At 37.3% G+C, this 19,645-nt stretch overlaps 1 protein-coding gene across 10 annotated transcripts in view; it reads left to right on the forward strand.

The window, feature by feature from the left end:
- Positions 1–19,645, forward strand: part of RALGAPA2 (Ral GTPase activating protein catalytic subunit alpha 2) — a 319,858-nt gene that overhangs the window by 113,513 nt on the left and 186,700 nt on the right. For 8 of the 10 annotated variants that reach the window (XM_070485498.1, XM_070485497.1, XM_070485495.1 and 5 more), the window contains 5 exons: positions 2,073–2,237; positions 5,702–5,842; positions 12,407–12,541; positions 14,046–14,143; positions 18,891–18,981. In XM_070485498.1, coding sequence (XP_070341599.1) covers positions 2,073–2,237; positions 5,702–5,842; positions 12,407–12,541; positions 14,046–14,143; positions 18,891–18,981 — 630 coding nt within the window. The remainder of the gene's footprint in view (positions 1–2,072; positions 2,238–5,701; positions 5,843–12,406; positions 12,542–14,045; positions 14,144–18,890; positions 18,982–19,645) is intronic. The other 2 variants (XM_014855748.3, XM_014855738.3) reach the window with 1 other exon arrangement.

A 19,645-nucleotide genomic window follows, 5' to 3' on the forward strand; every position in this document is an offset into this window, starting at 1 on the left:
TGCTTGCTAGGGCAGACTACAGCCTCAATAATAGCCTTATTGTAGATTGTCAGTTAGCTGTTACCATGTGACAGATTACTTCAAACATAATGGCTTAAAATAACCCTGTATGTAGGCCATGATTTTTTGAGTTGACAGTTTGGGTTGGGCTTAGTTGGGCAGTTCTTCTGCTGGATTCACTCCTGTTTTTGCAGTCAACGAGGCTGTGAGATAGTCAGCTAGGCAGCTCTCCTTCTAGGGGTTGGCTAGCTGTCAGCTGGGACAGTGGGGGTGACTGGGCCTTATATCATCACCCAGCAGGCTAGCACAGACTGTTCACATGATGGTTTAGGGTTCCAGGAGCAGCAAGAGGGCAAGCCCAAATTTTCAAGTGCATTTCAAAACTCTACTTGCTCAGTTTTGCTTCCAAAGTAAGTCATGCGATGAAGCCCAGATTCAGTGTGGGAGAGGACAACAGAGGATGTTGATATGGGGAGGTGTGAACCAATTACAGTGATTAATTAACCATAGAGAAATGTAATTAACATGACTGATTCTTAAAATACCCTCATTGCAGTCTGTGAGTACCTTGCCAAAGAACCAGTTGATAAAAACAAGTTAGGAAGAAGCTAAAACAAAGTAGTTTAAGTACATGGCATTCCAGTGGAACATTTTAATCCCAGTTTAGATTTAGACTGTTTAATGCAGTGACTTTCTAACATATTTTAGCAGCAGATCCTTTTTTCTCCCCAGTTGAAGCTGTACAGAGCCCCTTCCTAAAAAAATATATTAGTCTGGAGATTTGGGATTGAAGTAGGGACAGGGAGCCAAGAACCTGGGCCCTTGGCCTCTCTGTTGTGTCCTCTACAGCAGCTCTGAGGGCCTCTGTGTAAACCCAGAGCCTAAGAGAATCAAGATGGTTCCAGCCAGGAACTTGGCTCTCTAAGACTGTGGTTCTCAGCCCAAAGGAGAGTCTACCTGACTAGGGGCACCCTTCAGGATGGAGGGTAGTTGCTAAGACAACCATCCCCAGAGGTAAGGACCTTCTCAAATTAAATGCATATCTTGCCTCCTAAAATTCTTGTAATCTACCCTGCCCCTCAGCCCCCGCAATGTTCTCTTCCCTCTCACTGTGGGAACACAGATTCATGGGAAGAGATAGGCTCGTCTTAGGAGGTAAACAACTTTAAAAACACTATTTTCAGAATGATACAGGACAAATTTAATTATTTAATTAATGGCTATGGTAAATATTTTTGATTGATTTATTATATTGCTTTATTATAAAAATGGATTTAAATAGCCATTATAGAAATACTTGCCTTCTAAGCACTGGGCACGTGGAAACAAAATATACTCTTGAGGAGCCTGGGTGTAAAAACAAGCCACAGGTGGCAGCCACCAGCCACATCACACCTGTGCAGAGGTCTCTACATGACTCATTCTCTTTTCTCCTATATTTCTTTTGAATCCTTGACCACTCATTTGAAATAAGTGACCAGAGCAATATGAGAGGAAAGAGGAGAATTTGAATTGCAGAGCTGCAATATTTTATTGTTTTGGAGCTTCACTAAAATAAAATTTTTTATTGTTTGTAGATTTTCATTGTCCTTGCTCAATCGACTGACTCTAGTTAGAGTTTATAAGCATAAACTCCTTTTGGGGATTTATGAAAAGGTTGACGTCTACAGGATGGAACACTATTCAAAATCAGGCTCTCTAATTTTCTGGTCTATAAAAGTAGTTTTTGGAGTGTCCTGGGAGCAGTGGTGTGACTTCATTTGACATTGTTTTTCTGTTGAGAAAGGTTTATTAATATGTTTTTTTTTGTATATTGGAGTACTATGAAGAGATGATAATTTTCATGAGACTATTGAAGATGCTTGAAAAATACTTTGGCAACAGGAATTTTTAGATTAGCAATATATGAATAACTTCCTAAATTGCAGTATAAGGAAGCGGTACCTAATTTGCAACAAGAGAACCTGCTGGTTATATATAATTGTATGTGTGAAATTTGCTGAGCAACATAGGCTATGAAATGAATAATAATTCAGCCTTTAGATTATTTTTCTTGCCTTATTTTTTATCAGGCTGTGTTCTGGATTCTCAGAAAGGAACCACTGTGGGGAGATCCTTTTCTCTCAGCTGGCGGAGCCACCCAGATGTGACGGAGCCAATGCGGTTTAGGAGTGCCACCACATCAGGGGCGCCAGGAGTCGAGAAAGCAAGAAATATTGTTCGCCAAAAAGCAACTGGTAAACATTTATTTAAATATTTCTCAAAGGTCTAGTTGCTATCTAAATGGATTTGTAGTAATAAAATATTTTAAAAGTTTTAAAATTCCACTCAGAACTTAAATACTAGACTTTTTATTAAATGAGATATCTTTATATCTTTTTAACTTTCTATCCTGGTTACTTTTCAAATTGTTTTTTTGATGCTTATTTCTAAATTCTTCATTGTGAAAAAGAACTTGAGATGTTAATATTGAGTGAAATATTTGTGCAAAAGAGACAAAATAGATTTTTTGCTTGAACCTTGAAGAAAATAGATTCATAGTAATCACACAAGTAGTTGTGTTATTATTGTTGTTAAACAATATTAATCTTAAGAGAGAGAAGCAACTTGTTCCAGCAAAGAAAAGGAGAATAATGTACTTAGTTTTCAGGACTGGACAGAGACATTTAACTTTTTTGCTTCTTTGGAAAATTGAGCTTTACATGCCTGTAGATGACCTTACAGTCTGTTAGAATTAACAGGGACTCGACCAAGAACCCCCAGTTAATCAAACTGCTTTGCTGTACTTTACCCTTAAGACGAAAAGAAATCTGTCAAAAGTAGGCCTATATCCAGTATTTAATAAGAACAAATAAAGCCCCTTCCCCACCCCCGCACCGTGACTTTGAGGCTGTAACTTAAGTTTAAAACAAATGTGTCTCAGTTTCCTGTCGTTATTCACATCAGTAGTACCATGCAATTGTCATTGATACTCAGCTTGTTGACTGCAGAGAGTCACCATATCCTCTGGTCCTAAATCAAAGAGTTATTTACACTCAACATATTCTGCAGTGCTTAGTAAAGGCTTAATACAGATGTCTTAGAATCTTCTTGGAGTTTTTATGAAAGTGTATTGTACCGTAGTCCAAACTGTCTCAGGCTTTTTTGCCTGTAGCTGTAGCTTTTATTGGTAATTATCACCTTATTTACACACGCCTCCTATTCTGCTTCTGCTTTCCTTTGTCCTCTCCCTTGAGGAGAGATCCAATTCCCAATAACAGACAGTTTTAGGGGAGGCTTATTCACTGATTTCCTTTCTCATCCCAACTCCTAAGAACTCCTTTTTTCCATCACTGGATACTTGAAAGGGATCAGAACAGAAGTTTGTGACAAAGATGGCATCATGCCTGAGCTGCCCAGACTTCTCCTGCCCCTCATAACCCTTGAATTACAATGATAATAAAAGTGATGGTTCAAAACACTCCTTAAAACTTTATTCTCACATTTTAATGAGCAGCAAATTATTGTATATTGCATGTTCCATATGCCACTACTTGGCCAAAACACAGCCATAGAAGAGACCACATCTTAGTTTTTCAACAAGTATTTTAGACCAACGGTATGGTAGAGGCACTGATATGTTTTAGAAAATCCTCGGGACATTTGTGTCAGTGAGGTTCTGTTTATCAGTGTTCTAAGTTGTCTGAAAAGCTATGGTATTGCAAAAATAAGAACTTTTACAAAATCATGTAAAGGCATTTGTAGGGTATGTCACTTAAAAACCATAAACCTAGCCTTTGTAGGATTAATTAAATTAAAACACTTGGGACCACAGCCTTTAAAAGATAGTGAAGATGAGAACTGTTGAGTGGGACAGATGTATTCCCTTCATGGATTTTACACATACGTGTGTATGGTTACGTATGTGTGTATTTTTTATTTTATTTTAGATTCTTTAAAATTATAAAATATTATTAATCTTTTTTTGTTGCCTGTGAAAACAGTGGTCTTTGAAGATTTTATTATATCATGCTGTTTTATAAATTAATCTATATAGACTAAATATTGGTGATTTTACTCAGTTCTGTTATTTTTACGTTGTATAATAATTCACCTTTTCATCTTTTAAAAAGGCCCAGAACGTTTTCATGGTAGATTTTGATTTGTGTAGAGGCCACCTTTTAATGAGAGAAGAGCAGCTCATGAAGAAGTTAGTTTTTGCTACTTTTAACATTAAAATATTTATGACGGAAGACCCATTTGAAAGTGACTTTTTTTCCTAACCCAGGAAGAGAATAATTTAAGATTATTATACTATGATATGCCCCACGGTCTGCATTTAGGTTGAGAAAATGTCGGTGATGGTGGCAAGAGGGAAATGTAAACTAAGGAATCGCAGAGTTGGGAAATGACTGTTCATTTAACAGAGGATGCAGTAGTTTGCAATTTAAACGGACTGGCAAGGAGAGTCTTACAGAATTATAAAGTAAAAGTTTGTTCCTGAATGTGAATGATGCTCCAATTTTAGATGTCTAAAATGAGTGGTTAAAGCAAATCAATTTCCACACAAAATAATTATATTTTATTATTCCTAAAATACCTGGTGATCAATTTTGGAAAAATGCACAGTTGTTTGATTTGTAAGAAGAAAATTTTTTAAAACAGCACTCAAGTGAAATATCTCTGACATTGAGAGATGAACAAATCTTCTAGGAAGTTTGAAATAAGTCAGTTTGACATTTACAGGGAAGTTGTTTTCACTTAAATATTATTAGATCTGTGAATTATATTGTAACACCTTGCAGATAGTCCTTTAGAGCTGGAAATTCTGATAGCTAAAGTTTGGGGGAAAAGACAGGAAAGTAAAAACTTTATTTCACTTTTTGTAAATGTGTCACTACCATTTGTAGTTCTATTTCATTAATGTTCAATAAAACCAGATAAAAATAATAAAACAGCAGGTAGTAATAAAACAGTATATTTTTGTTTTAAAGATAAAACTGATTTTACTGACGGTGGTTTCATATATATGAGGCATATTCTCTTCCTGTGTCCCTCCGTTTTCCCAAATGATCATTTGACTAATGGTATATAATAAACTTAAGAACATCATAAAGTTCATGCTAAGAAATTATGGCTTTATTAAGCATGAAATGTGATATAGAAGGATGGGTTTCATGAAGATTTTTACTTTTTTTCTAGATACAAAATCATTTAATGTTCAACTTGACTTTTATGTGTTCTCAAGCTTTTAGGATATTTAGTTTACTAAATGATTTGCTTTTGAATACAGTCAGCTCTCAGCAAACCAATTTTTGAATCATTTATGATTTACAGAACAATTTTAATCTTAGGCTAGATTTCCCTCTCTCACTGTGGTCATTTTGTTTGTGTCCTTAATTATAAGTTCTGTCCAAACAAACTAGCAACTCAAATGTGAATCTGATACACAGTAGAAAAAAAGAAAAGACTAAACCAATAAAGCATTCTAAAATAAGATTATCAGTGAATTATCCATTCTCCCATGTCATCAGAATGACTGAAAGTTGGCTGTATTTAGAGACAATGATTAAATACAGTGCTCTGTACTGACGGCCCTTAAAGTTTAAAGTGACCTTCTTTAAATATGTAAGGAGAACCCAGAAAAATAATTATAATAAAACAAGAAGTGAAAGATCCTGATGTTCTTCTGACGTAATTATTACTTTATCTTTCCTGGAAGCTAAGCGAAGCCAGTCTATCAGCAACTGTGTTCACCTTTCTGAGGCTTTGCCTGCCACTAAAAGCGTCCCGCTCCTCCTTCACACCGTGAGCGCTCTCTTCCCTGGTCTCTCTTACTCCTCTTGTTCTCACAGGCTGTCAGGTACTGTAATGCTGTCTCATTTGTCCCTCAATGTCCCTGGGCTTCTCTTGCTTGCCTCTGGGCCTTGCTTCCTTTGTTAATGTGCCCACATCACGCATGCGTGCCTGGCCGTTGCACTTTGCATTTATTTTCAGTGAATATTAGTAATTGTTTTTTATGTAGTTAGATGTTTAACAGCAACTGAAGTGTCAAGAAAAATTTCTGTAACACCGCTGGTCTTTGCATTCCCAGTTAAGAGAGCTAGAGGAGTTTTTGGCCCTTCGTTTATTTATTTATTTATTTATTTTATTAAGATTATGATAGATTACAACCTTGTGAGATTTCAGTTGTACATTATTGTTAGTCATGTTGTGGGTACACCACTTCACCCTTTGTGCCCTTCCCCCAACCTCCCTTTTCCCTGGTAACCACCGATTGGTTCTCCATGTCTATATGTTAACTTCCACCTATAAGTGGAGTCATATAGAGTTCGTCTTTCTCTGTCTGGCTTATTTCGCTTAACATAATACCCTCAGGGTCCATCCATGTGGATGCGAATGGAACAATTTGGTCCTTTTTTATGGCTGAATAGTATTCGATTGTGTATATATACCATATCTTCTTTATCCAGTCGTCATGGCCCTTTGTTTTTAATAGGGGAAAACAGTGATGCCTGCCTCAGTGTGCCTTCTATGCAGTGTCTAGAATGGAAGGGAATTTTCATGAAGTTTTACACAAGTTTTGAGCATGTCAATGTTAGAATGCTTGCTGTGCCCCTCAAATGAATAAACTGGAAAAATTATGCAGGCAAGACTGCCTTGGAGTTAATAAATCATAATGGTGTAAAAGTAATGATCAGTTTATGTAGATTCATACTGATTATTGAGATTTGAGTTAAAAATGCAAAAAAGTGCTAATTTTCAAAACAAAGAAACATTGTTTCTGGGCTTCAGCCACTTAAAATTGAGTTTAGCTACATGTGGTTTACACAGTACATTTCCTGGTTTATTAAGATATGATAGCACCAAAAGTGATTTTTGGCATAGAGACCTCAATAAAAGAATTTATTTTGCTCTACAGTGAATAATTAGGTCTATGTCTACTTATTTTTCAGTGATTCCAAGATGAGCTGAATCTTCTTACTAAAGAGGGAAATATTTTCATGTCTTTTTTATTTTCAGAAAGATGACATTATAGATTAGTATTTGTTTATTGTGGCTTTCTGTAGCACCATCATCATATTGTGGTTTAGCAAAGCCAAATTAAAGCTTAATTTTCCAGATAAGTATGTAAAATATCATATTATTGAACTTACAGAATATGGGGGAAGAAGTTAGTTTTATTGAGACTGAGGACTGTGTTTCTTAGAAAACTCATTTTCTCTACTCAATACCAAAGGTGGAAAACAATAGGAATGGTACATGGGAAGATGATCACCAGTCAGTTAAATTACTGGTGACCCTCAACTACTTGATAATTTGGTTTGCAAAAAAAAAAAAAAAACTACTGTCTAGAGATGGTTAATAAATTATTTAAAATAGTTTTACTTTCTATTTGGCTGATATATACCCAAAAGGAATTTTTTTTTCATGGTGAAAAGTTTTCTTTTTTCACAGTCCATTTTTTCCCCCATATTGTTTCATTTAAGTGTTTTACTAGTTTATCCAGAATGTGTTCTCACAAGAAATCTCTTCCTGTTAGTAGTCTCATTTTGGAAACTTTTTTCTCATTCAATATTATATTTTAGTTTACTCAGAGTCTTGATTCCCATATATATGTACACAGTTCCAAAGAAGTTGAATATGATTTAAAGCAGTGGTTCTCAACTGGGAATGAGTTTGCCCCCAAAGGAACATTTGGCAATGTCTAGAGACATTTTTGCTTTTCACAACTGGAGCAGGGCCACTGACACCAGTGGCTGGAAGCCAGGGATGCTGCTAAATATCCTACAATGCACAGGACAGCCCCCACCACAAAGAATTGTCTAACCCAACATATCAATAGTGCTGAGGTTGAGAGACCCTGATGTAGAGTGAAATGTAGCAGGCCATGCTGGGTCTGTGTTTTCCTGTCTTTGCCATCCCTATTCCTGGGTTTATAGTGCAAAGGATAAAGGGACTTGGTGGTATATGACTTTGAGAACAATCTGCTGTTCTATCTGTTTCCTCTGACAGCTACAGTAGCGAGCTCCTCCTTAGTCTGATGCCATTTGTTCTTTACTATTAAAAGGATGCCATTGTCATTTGTGACTGTCCTATCAAGAGATTTGGCCAAGAGCAAAGCATATCGGTCCTCAGTTTTAGATGATAAATTCTTCACTGGTTGAGGCACTAGAGTATTAAATTTGTGCTCCAATTTAAATCCTAGAGTGTTGGCATACCTGGCTAACCTGTTGCTAAGTATGGGTATAGATGGGTGTATATCCACCTGTACATAATAAGCAGACACTTTTAATGTTGACTTTCTGGCCACAAGTTCTTTACTATAAAAATGATTGTACTTTTCTTTTCATTTGTTAACATTTCTTGTTTTTGTTTGTAATCTATATGACTAATCAACTAACCAAAATTGTTTTAATAATATAAACAATAGAGAATTACTTACCTTCACCTGCTACGTATGTTATTCTGATCCCTTTGGGACTCTTCATTTGGTGGCAGCAGAATTTTGGGAAAGTCACACCACCTCTATTCCATTAATGGGAAGAGCTACATAAACACGCACATGGGAGGCAGAACTGGCACTTTCAGTGATTTCTCTTTTTCTCCTTTGTGAGAACAGTTCTTTACAGCTGTTTTGCAGTTTTAACTGCTTTTACCTTGGGACATTTATCAGTCTGTAGTGTTTACAGGCTGTGCAGATGGTAGATTTTATTTTTCTTTCAGGAATATTGTAAAAGTAGTAATTAGAGGACCAGTGATCTTCTCTCTTCCTGCAAGAGACTTAATGGGACCTAACGGAAAGCCTCACTCAGCTTTCATTCTCCACCTTCCAGGCAGTTGCTGATTGTCAGGACCTGGCTCTTGTCAGGGTCTGGGCTGATTCACCTTTGGACCTGTGGGAAACCTTAAGATGTTGAGTTGATTTTCATCTATGGCATTTTGTATAGGGTCAAGTTGGTGCCATGCACAATGCTTTAAAAGTTAGGAAATTACACTATTAATTTCGCTTATGCAACCTTGTGTGAGGCGTAAATGAACCCAGAACTTTGGTAATTGAAGAGTGAGTCTTGCTCCATTTGGATTAAGGAAGCCTTAGATTAAAGAGTGAAATTGCTTTGAAAAATAGTGAGACATATGGAATAAACAGAATTTTCTGAAGAGTTTACACACTTAATTTAATTTAATCATATGGATTCTTCTCTCAGTGGGGAAAAAATGAAATTGAGTAATCCTTATTTGATCATTTTTCTGGTGTTTTGAATGGCGCTTTAGAAAGCAATGATTTAGTAATGGTGTTGTGTAATTTATACTATCGAGAAGCTAGAAAGGTAGTGCTTTTAAAATTTGAATTATTGGGTTTGCTATGCTTGAGAGAAAGTGAATGATTTGATGAATCTGAGATAGAATTTAGCCCTCTGAAGTGATTCAAACAGAAATTGTATGATATTCAAAACAGAGAGTGCCTTAGACCTTCCAGAATTTATAATGTAATTTTTATATAACTTAGATTGTTGTTTTTCTGTTTTGAATATCAGATAATCCTGTATCTTAATATTTGCATAATATTGTTAAAATGGTTTTAATTTGTTATGAAAGAGTAATGGCTACAGCTGACACTGTAGGCTGGGAGCAGCTTTAACATTAATTGCTTTCTTAAGAAATAAAAAGCCAGCAGAGGGAGCTCAAGAACTGTTTAAAAAAATAGGGAGACCGAAAAGAAAATGTTTTTGGTATTTGTTCATTTACACAAATCATATATTGAGTATATACTTAGTACAAAGTGTGAGAGAAGGCCAAGAAATGTACACTTACCAATCAGGAAATTGTGTTTAAATTGTGGGGTAAGGAGAATTTAAAATTCTTTTTTCACACTGTGTCACGTAACAGTCAACTGCAGAAGAGGCTCAGGGCATTGGTAGCACAACAGCCCTAGCAGCACACTTGACACACTGACTCTCCCCTTCCTTTCTCCCCCTCATCATGGATCCTCCCGCTCTCACCACTTCCAGTGAGTTCTACAAGCTTGGACTTTCTCCATGTAAGTCCCTACCAACAGTTTTACAAAAACAAAGGCTTAGAGCTACGTTAGGCCAGCCTGTTGGGAAGGCAGACCAGCTGGTGGTGGCAGGCTCTTCGTCCGTCTGTTGTGTTGAGGGCCAGTGGGGACACTCGAATTTAGAAGCCATGATGCTGTGGCTGTATTGCATCCCGCCAGATGGCAATGTTCTTTATCTTTAAAAAGATGCTGCCAGTGTTGGCTCAGCTCTTATTTGTTTCTGCTCATAGCCCAGAAACCAATATCTAACGGTTTTTGGCATGAAGTTGAAGTGAATAAAGCCCACTCTTCCCACTGTCCATAAAAACTGACACTTGCCAATTATTTTCAGGGAATTAGGAAGCTCTTGGGCTCCCTCTACTGATCTTGGGTTAACAAGTAGGTTCATTAACAAATATAAAGTCTTCCAGGACGGTTTCAGTGTTTTGCATAATTAGAATAACCAATGAAAGAAGACAGCCAAATGGGGCTGGCCCCATGATATTATCTGGCTTTTGTTGCCTCATGCTGAAGAGCCTAGAAGCAGACCTGTGAAAAGGGCCTAGTCTAAGCTCTGGAATGAGTGGATAGATCACAAATATGTACATATGTCTTGTATTTCTCTGTGAGGAAATGAATGGTTCTTGGCTATTCATGAGACGAGAAGAACAAAGACTACCTGGGAAGGAGGGAGCTTTAGTGGGTCTGTCTGCTTTTGCTACCTGGGCCTGCCTTTGCTTTTATCCTAAGTTCAGCTTCCCGTCAGTATCTAAATTTAGATTATGGCCCCGTATTCTGAATTATAAGGGAAGGAACACACAGATTTCATAGTTCTGAGGTCTTGTAACTTGTATCAGTGTACTTGAAAATGGGATTTTAATTTGGATAGTAAAAATAAAGCAGCAACCCTTTGTTGAAATCCTGTGTATTATACTTAGAATCTTCCTACATACAACTTCTTGGTTAGGGTGAGCTAGCACTTTCACATGTAGCTTGGATTAAAGGGTTATACAGAGTGTGGCACATTGACAGCGAGTCTCATTGCAGGAATTGGGTGACACTGCGAGGTAAGATAATATAGGCTGAATTTTGATCACTCTCTTTTTAGAAGGAGTGAAACTTTAGCTAATTAAAATTTTTGGAAAATATGATGTTATAGTTATATGGATGTAAAGTTTCATGACTACATGAGTGAGTGTGGAGTCTGGTGAGGGATGCAGTGGTGGGGTTCACACATGGCAAGTCCTGTAGGAGGGGTGCCCAGGCAGCATGGGAGAGAGGGGAGAGGGAACAGATCTGAGGTTGGGATAGAGGAGTGAGCAGCAGGAGGGAGAGAGCAGCAGATGCCAAGTAGGCTAGGATTGCTGGAGACTGACGTGAGTGAGAGCTCCTTGTTGGGGGTCAGATCTGTGGGGCGAGGTCAAGGAGAGCGCTGTGTGCACTGTGAGGCGCACAGGCGACTGTACAGTGAAGGAGAGCCCCAGCAGGAGAGCAGTGGCACAATAAGATCTTTATTTTAGAAGGACCTCTCTGGGACCACAGAGCATAGGGGGTGGCAAGAAAAGGGGGACAGTGACCAGTTAGGAGGCTATTATAATGACCTAGGCAAAAGATGATGCAACCCCAAAGCTGTGATTCTAGAGAGAGAGGGTGGGGTGATTCTTCCAGTGCCTTGGGTTGTCTTTGGAGATTAAAATGAACCGGGAAGTTTAGAAATGAGCTAGAAGGGGACTCATTCTCTAGGAGAATATGGTTGGTAATAATGCTGGCTGAGATTATCCAGTGGTCAGTACTCAGCTATGGTTTTCTATTTTATGACACATATGTATTGATTCTCTAAAAATACCAGTGAATCATTTTTGTACTTTAGTGACTAATTCAACATTGCATTTGGTGATATAAACCATTAAATAATTATAATATTGTATTTTGGACAGCTGTGTGTTTATCTGTTAAAAGGGATAATAGAGTTGAAATTCCCATTTCTTTTTCCTTAAGCATGTGTGTGCTACTTTTTCTCTCCTCAAATGTCAATTGCCTATTCATGTATCTCCTGATCTCTCTTTCCTTGGCCTGCCTGTCCTCAAAATTCCAAATGACTTGTACAGTTCTCGAACATTTCTGGGGCTTTTCTCTTCTTTTTTTCTTCACTTTGATTGAAAAATAAATGCTTTCTAGAACTTAAAAGGAAAATGTATTCTTGGAGTGGAATATTACTGTTAAAAAGTGTGGAAAACTTTATGATGTAAATGCAGAATATCTACCTGCATAATTTTTGTGGAAAAAAGTATCTAAAACTACATTTTTAGAATCAGTGGTTTTAAGTGGTGAAATTATTTTTAAAAATCTTGAGATTCATCCATGCTTGTTTTGTGTCCACACCCACAGAAGTGGAAGAGTGTCAGCAGTTGGAAAACGCACCCGCAGTTGAGTCTGGCCGCCTGGCGGCCGAGCAGCAGCAGCTTTTCCGGAGCAGCAGCTCGCCTGATGTCGCTGAGCCCCTTTGCTCAGACTCTTCTCAGGGTACGGAGGGGCTCCAGTCACCAACACAGTACTGTAGATTCTGACTGGGAAGAAGCTGCGTGCCATATTGCTTTCTACATTTCTTCCAACTCTATTTCAAGGAAATTTATTTTAGAAGTTGATTGCAAGCATAGATTTCTGACAATGAGATATTTTCACTATTTTACTATAACTATCTAAATTATCTATACACATGTGCACGTTTTTCAAATGTGGCATGTTTGAGGACTAGAAAGAAGTTCACAGTGGCTAGAGTAGGTGGGAGGCAGAGAATGTTACACCACAAGGTCAGGGAGAGCAGCAAGTTAGGCAGAAGGCAGGGCGGCGGGATAAGGAGGATGTGGAGAAGGGTTGTGAGTAGGCATAAAAGTTATCAGTGAGAACAGAAAGCTGACCAGACTGAAAAAATTTATTCGCGGCTTGTAGACTCTGCTGAGGTTGAAAATTCCAAGTTGTAACAGCATTAATCTGCGTGGTTTCTCCAACAACTTTCAGCAACAACCGGGCATGGAAATCAAAGAGGCAGATGGTGAGACTTGTAAACAGTGAATAATGTATTTTACGATGAAAGCACATGTTTAAACTGTGTCTGGTGTCAATGAAGTTACTTAGTTTTAGTTTCATGAGTTAAGTAAGAAATAAACCAACCTTGTTTATCAACAGGTTATCTCATAGTTTTTAATGTCGAGATCATGCTACCTCATCAAATGAAAAGGGAAGGAGTCCCTCTTAGAAATCCTCTTGAAAGAAGAAAACACAGTAAAAAATAGTTTGAGAAATGTATTATCTGAAATATTTTCTCTTCCACAAAACGTTTTGTAAGGTTGTTGTGATTTTTCCCCCCTGAAATCTTTGATAGAATCCACCAGTTGCCTGGAGTTTTCTTGTAGGACGATTTTAAAATATCATTCAAATTTAAAAATCATTTTAAGACTATTCAGATTTTCCTTTTCTTATTTTGATTTGGATAAGTTGTATTTTTCTAGGAATTTGTTCAGTTGATATATTTTTAAAAAATTTGTTGGCCCCAGATTATTCACAAAATCGTCTTACGATCTTTTTATGTTTGCAGGCTTTGTAGTAATAACTCCCTTTTTTATGACTGATGCTGGTTCCCTGTGCTCCCTCTCATCAGTCTTTATTCTCAGGCAATACTGAGCTGCCTTCCTGCTCTCTTCCTGTCAGCTCCCCTGGCAAAATCAGGCAGCTGTTCTCTGAGATCCCTTCCCCACGGCCCCCAGGACAGGTCTTGTTGCCCTCGCCTGTGCTGAGTGGACCCATTGGCTATAGTGAGTGGCATTCAGTCTGCCCTCTGAGGAGTTCTTTGAGGGTCAGAGGCTGGGGCTATCAAGTAGACTTAACCCACAGGCTACCAGTTTGTCGATCCCTGATTCCTGTGTTCACATGTCTTAGGATAGCTCAATTTAATAATTACCTATCTATAAAAACCTGTTTCCAATTTTGCCATCTGAAATATTCCTTCTCTTGATTTTTTTCCCCAAAGCTCTAGGTCAAAAAGTAGAAGATGCAGAGAATTTGAGTTCTTCAGAGCCTAAGCCTGTTCAAGAGGATAAAGGACATGTGAAGAAAGAACATGAAGGGGTAACAGTAAAATGTTTTCAAACTGCATCAGTTTGTCATTAAACATATAAATTAGTGGCACAATAAATAAATTTATTAGTGGCATTGATGCATTCTTTAAAAAACTTTTTCCGTTTAGGTGGGTTATAAGCCTAAATGGCCTTGAGATCTTTTAAAGTCATGCTTGCTTTCTGTGTAAACTTACAGTCCCATTGCAAAAATAGAAAAAATTAGCATGAAAATGGAATTTACCACCTGGTCTGTATATGACACCCTGTTTTTAAACAGGTATCCTTGCCTGTCAAGTGTATGTTCAGATTCCCTGTTCTCGACGTCGCTTTGGGTGGTAGCTACTACCTCACAAGAGTTGCTAGATAAGTGAGTTTTTGCAAAGATCTGTCATGGGGTTCTTTTTTAAAAAAAGTGTAAAATAACATTTTTTGTTTTTTTAAAAAACAAATGTAAAGTATTAAGAAAATAATTTAAAAGTAGCTCATAACTCATTCATGCAGATAACTCCTATTTATTCAATTTTTAAAAGTGTAGTGTAAATAGAAAACTCAAGCATCACAGAAAGGTACAAAATAAACAGAGAAAGCCTCTCCCTATTCCTCCCTACCTGGAAGATAACCAGTGTTAAGTTTCTTCTGTCTTTATTTTTTAAAAGGACATTTACTAGCTTATATGTATGTATATTCTGTATATATGTGTTTATTATTTGTATTTTTTTAGCAATCAAATAAACTCCCACAAACCCATCACCCAGCTTAAGAACTAGAATGTTTCCAGTGTTGTTGCTTTGGCCTGTAAGTGCCTTCCTTGTCCCCTCTGAGATCTGCATTATGTTGGCTTTGAGTTTCTCATATCCTTGCTTTGCTCTAGAGTTTTGTTCTATATGTGTATATTTCCTAACAATATATCCTTTTGTTTTCCTTATTTTTAAACTTTATAAAAGTGGTATTATTGCTTTGTTCATTCAGTTATGTGTTTCTAAGATTCATCCATGTTATGGCTTGTAGCCGTAGTTCATTAAGTTTTCTCTGCTGTATGATATTCCACTGTGAATATTCCACAATTTATTTTTCCATTCTCTTGTTGAGGGACATTTAGATTGTTTCAGGTTTTCTTTTTTTAATGGAAAATGCAGCTACTATGTACATTCTTGTATATGTTTTGTTTTAGGTTTTCTTTATGGTGGCTGTCTAAGAGTGGAATTAATGAGTCATAGAGTAGAAGAATGTTCTTCTTTACAGGACAATGTGTGTTTTCCAAGGTGGTTGCACCACTTGTATTTCTGCTAGCAGCGTACAAAGAGTTCCCATTCATCCACGTTCTTGCCAACACTTTCTATTGTCAGATTTAAAAATTCTTATGAGTCAAGTGGATGAAAATGGGATTCCATTTTATTTTGCATTTCTCAGGTCTCTAGTATAGTTTAAAATCTTTCCATGCTGATTGACCATGTGTGTTTCATGTGTGTCTGATGTCTTTGCAATTTTCCTATTGATTTGTTTGTCTTTTCTCTTTTATTTGTGTTAATTCTTTATATAGTCTGAATACAGACCTATTTTGGTTATGTTTCTGGCAATTATTTTCTTCTAAGGTGTGCCTTATATTTTCACTTTCTCTACGGTGTCTTTTGATGACAGAGGTTCTTAATTTTGATATTCTTGATTATCAGTCATTTTTTATGGTTAGGTTTTATGAAAATTTTAGAATGCCAATTCTACAGGGATAAAAATATTGCCTTATAAGTGTTCCAGTTGTGTTCTGCACATTTAAGTCTTTCCTCTGTCTGGAATTGATTCTTGCTTACAGAGTGCGTTAGGGATCCAGTTTTATTTTTTTCCCCACGTGGATAACCACTTGTCCTAGGTCACATTGTATCTATTTTTCCTTCATTGATCTGAAATGCTACCTTTCTGTCATATATACTGTTTTGCCAATGTGTAAGGCTTTATTTTGTGCTTCTTATCTTGATTCATTGGTTACTTTGTCTCTCTGGACAGTATACCATCTTAATTACAGTAGTTTCCCCGCTTCTTTCCCCCTTAACTTCTCCCTTCTAAGGGAAGCTATTTTTCTGCTATCTTTTGTCTTTCATGGTTGCTATTGAGAAATGGTTTTTCCATCCTATTTGTTGTTCCTTGCTGTTGTCTTTGTCTTTCAGTTTCACTGCAGTATATTTAGGTGCATTTTCCTTTGGTTTATACGTTTGTCCTTTTTTGTATATGCTATGTGACATGTATTCGTGAATGCTTGTTCTTCTATTGTTTCTGGAAAATTTTTTGTAATAATTTCTTCAAATATTTTCTCTTTTTTGTTCTCTCTGCTCTTTCCTTCTGTGATTCTGGTTAGAAATATATTTAGACTTTCTCATTCTGTCTTCCATGTCTCTTAAGCCCTCTTTCATATTTCCCATTCTCCTTGTCCCTCTGGGTACATAGATAATTCGTCAGATGGGTCTTTCATTCAGTTCAATATTTTTCTCTTTAGTCATAGATGATCTACTGTTTAATACTTCTATTGAGTTTTTTAGTTCAACAATTAAACGTTTTGCTTCTGAAAGTTCAGGTTAATTCTCTTCAAGTATATCTTGTAATTTCTAATAATCTCTTGTTGCTTGCCCATTTTTGTAGTTCCTTTCTTTTATTCTTTTAAAATAGTCACAATTTGCAATTCTCAATTCTTTATCTGATTATATGAAATTCTGGGGGGGGGTGGTTCTAAATGTGATATTTGTTGTTTCTGCAACTCTTATGTATGCTGATTTATTTCCTTTGGTGTTTGGTGATCTTTGATTGTGAGTTCCTAGCTGGCTGATCTCAATCTACAGTACCCTGGATATCTGAAGTGATGGAGTTTCGCCAGGACAGGATTTGCATTTGTTTCTTCTGGGAACCATGGAGTGCTACTTTAATCCTGGGGTCCTTTTGCCTCTGACAGTGATAATATTAGATTTACCCTTACAATAGCCCTGGTTTCTGTTCACTTTTGGGGACAGAGGAGAGTGTGGATCACTTGGAGGTTTATTTTACTTCCTGTGAGCCTCAAATTTTTGTGTAAGATCTAATTGTATAGCTGGAGGATATTTTGTCTCTCATATAGTCAGAAGCAGAACCCTGCTTTTCTATTAAGGAAATATCCTGGGTATATTAGCATTATCATGTTAGATATATCATCCTTCTTTAAGGCTGAGTAATATTTTTTCATATACTGTTAGTCTTCTAAATATTTTATTCATCACCTACTTCTGTGTTTTAGCTTAATAATTATTCTATCTTTTATTATACATTTTGGTCCCCCCTGTTCATTTGTTTGCTTGTTTAATGTTCATCCCTTTAGTTGGTTCATTGAATCCCAGGGTTTTTATGCACTCTGCACTGGAGGACCTTAAATTTACACCTTCATTCCTGCCTTTATCCTGTTCTCGCCAGTTCTGGATTTTTGTCCTCCGCTTATAGGACATTCTCTTTGGATATTCAGCCCAAAGATGAAAAGTAAAATTTCAGAAACTTTCTTAAGTTCCTTTGTCTGTTGACCTTCCTTCCATCATCACCCTCATTCTCATGGTCCCCTAGATTCATATCATTTTGTGATTTAATTTTCTTCCACTCTCATTTACAGCTCTTATATAAGCTCTCATATAAGCTCTTGTCTGTCCTTCTGCAGCATTTTCTTATCTCTTATTCTCCTTTTCCACCATCAAAAGCGTTGTCCACTCATCCCTGAATCACCATGACAGTTCCATAGCAATTTTCTTCTTAACTCTAATCTGTCCCACAGATAACTGACTAGACTTATCTTTCTAGTTATGTTTTTTAATCACAGTAAGCTATTGTCTGGAACATACAGTTGCTCATTTTGTCAATATTGGGTGGAAATTCCTAAGCCTGATGCTGAAGGCCCACTGGCAGCTGCCTCTTTTGGAAGGTGGTTGACATTTTCTTCTTATCGTTTTCCCTCTTTACCTGACTATCCTGCATGGCCTGCTATAATCAGCTTCTTTTCCTGCACATAGAACTTGCTGATTACCACTCAGTGCTTCCTGCCTTGAATCCCTCCTGCCTTCTCTCTACCACTTCATGTCTTGCCTTCTTGAACAGCTCTCCTGTAACTGTGAGCCAATTAAGGTAACGCTTTATTCTGCATACCTATAGAGAGAGTTTACGTGCATATTTTGCTTATGTACGTTGTAATCATTTTGTGTAATTTGTGTATGTTTTGTCTCTCCAAGCAAGTTATACATTGTAGAGGATGCAGATTGCCTCCAGGTTTTTCATTCACTGTGTTTAACACAAGGTCCAGTGTTGAGCAGTGTTCAGGAAAGTCTGTTGCACATTTAACAAGGAAGGCCCTGAGTGACCTTTAGAAGTCTAGGTGGAGTTTATACCTTCCCTGCCAGCACACTCACCGTTTGTGAGTAATTTAGGCCTTCTCGAGACCTGTATTCACTATATACCTGTGCTTAAGCAGAATAAGGAATAGAACTTTAAAATAAAGTATTTCCGTATAATTTGGCATCCTTTCTCAGTAGACCAATTCAATTGGATGTCATTTAAGAATGCAGAAGCCATAAATTTCAGATCTTGAGTAATTTATGATTCAATTATAGTAATTTGTGAACACATATCCTTCAAATGGAAAACATCATTCGATTTTTTGTTACTGTTTTTCTATTTATTTAGAAATGTGAACTAGAAACTGAACAATATTTTAAAAATTAAAACTTTCCTGTAGCAAATGCAATATTTGTTTTTGTCTGAAGATCTTAGTTCGAAGAAGCAGCAGCCCTGCTGAATTGGATTTAAAAGATGATTTGCAACAGACGCAAGGAAAATGTAGAGAAAGACAGAAGAGTAAGTTCCAGGAAATGTGGTCTGTGTTCATCCAGCTTCAGAGCTCCTGTATTTTGTTTTCTTTTTACTTTCTAACTTGAATGATGTCTTAGTATCTGAAGAGACATGGTTGTGAAATGCGACATTTTTATTCCTGGAATCCCAGGATTGATGGACGGTTAGCCTACACATAGAATAGAACAGTTCCAGTCACTCACCTGTACATTAAAGGCCTGTCTTTCCACCCCTGGGCCTTTCTCTAGGTGAGAGGCACAACCAAAGTTGATGGCTGGGTGAGGAGACCGACCCAGAAGGAAAATGATCTTCCCTAGAAAGTTCCCATAGACTAGCAGCAAAAAGCCTCAGAAGTACATTGAAGTCAGTAGTATAAGTATTTAAAAAATAAAATTTGATTGGAATCCTGTGATGTGTTATCATATATACTGTAAAATGTAGCCCTAATACTCTACTTCCCTGAAGTAGGTGCCCGGCCACCTCCTTGTCGGAGTAGCATAGTAAACACCCCTGCAGATCTAGGATGGTTCTGCATGGAGTGCAGAGGAGCTCCTCTTAGGCTCCACCTTCAGCCCCTGTTGGCTTAGGGTTCTGTGCCAGATGAAGTTAGAGACCTTACAGGTTGGTTACTAGAACAACTTTCAGTTTATCTGCTAACTGGGACAACTTT

Source organism: Equus asinus, chromosome 15 (assembly GCF_041296235.1).
Source record: "Equus asinus isolate D_3611 breed Donkey chromosome 15, EquAss-T2T_v2, whole genome shotgun sequence".
Lineage (NCBI taxonomy): Eukaryota > Metazoa > Chordata > Mammalia > Perissodactyla > Equidae > Equus > Equus asinus.